Source organism: Penaeus monodon, chromosome 29, assembly GCF_015228065.2.
Source record: "Penaeus monodon isolate SGIC_2016 chromosome 29, NSTDA_Pmon_1, whole genome shotgun sequence".
Lineage (NCBI taxonomy): Eukaryota > Metazoa > Arthropoda > Malacostraca > Decapoda > Penaeidae > Penaeus > Penaeus monodon.
This window is the reverse complement of record NC_051414.1, coordinates 31,664,010-31,664,359: the sequence shown is the minus strand read 5'-3', so window position 1 is coordinate 31,664,359 and position 350 is coordinate 31,664,010. Positions and strand designations below refer to the sequence as shown.

The 350-nt window shown below is 35.7% G+C and overlaps 1 protein-coding gene across 1 annotated transcript in view; it reads left to right on the top strand.

The window, feature by feature from the left end:
• Positions 1-137: 137 nt before the first annotated feature.
• LOC119591683 (holotricin-3-like) overlaps positions 138-350 on the top strand; it is a 987-nt gene continuing 774 nt past the window's right edge. Inside the window, exon 1 of the mRNA XM_037940433.1 lies at positions 138-173. Within this exon, the coding sequence (XP_037796361.1) occupies positions 165-173 (9 nt within the window). The 5' untranslated portion in view covers positions 138-164. The remainder of the gene's footprint in view (positions 174-350) is intronic.

The following is a 350-nucleotide window of genomic DNA, read 5'->3' as shown; positions in this document are numbered from 1 at the left end:
CTGCTGAACAAACTTTCATGTGACAAGACAGCGTCCTTCGGAAAGGCTCTCTCGAGGTTTCAGAAACACAAAGTGACTCATTCTGTCACGTATATAAGGATCGAATCCATCAAGTTCTGATCACATTCCATCCTGCTTCTTTGCGACGCTCAGACATTCTCACTATGAAGCTCGTAAGTGACAATTCGTTCCCGTGTATAAAAACGAGTATACGTAAATGGAAAATACATTAACTTTCAAAATGTCTAAAATATGTATTAGGTATTTACTTAAAATATCAGTTGCTATTTAACTCTTTCACATTTCATTTACAAAATCTTCTCACAGTTTTGATTCTTTCTCTCTAACAA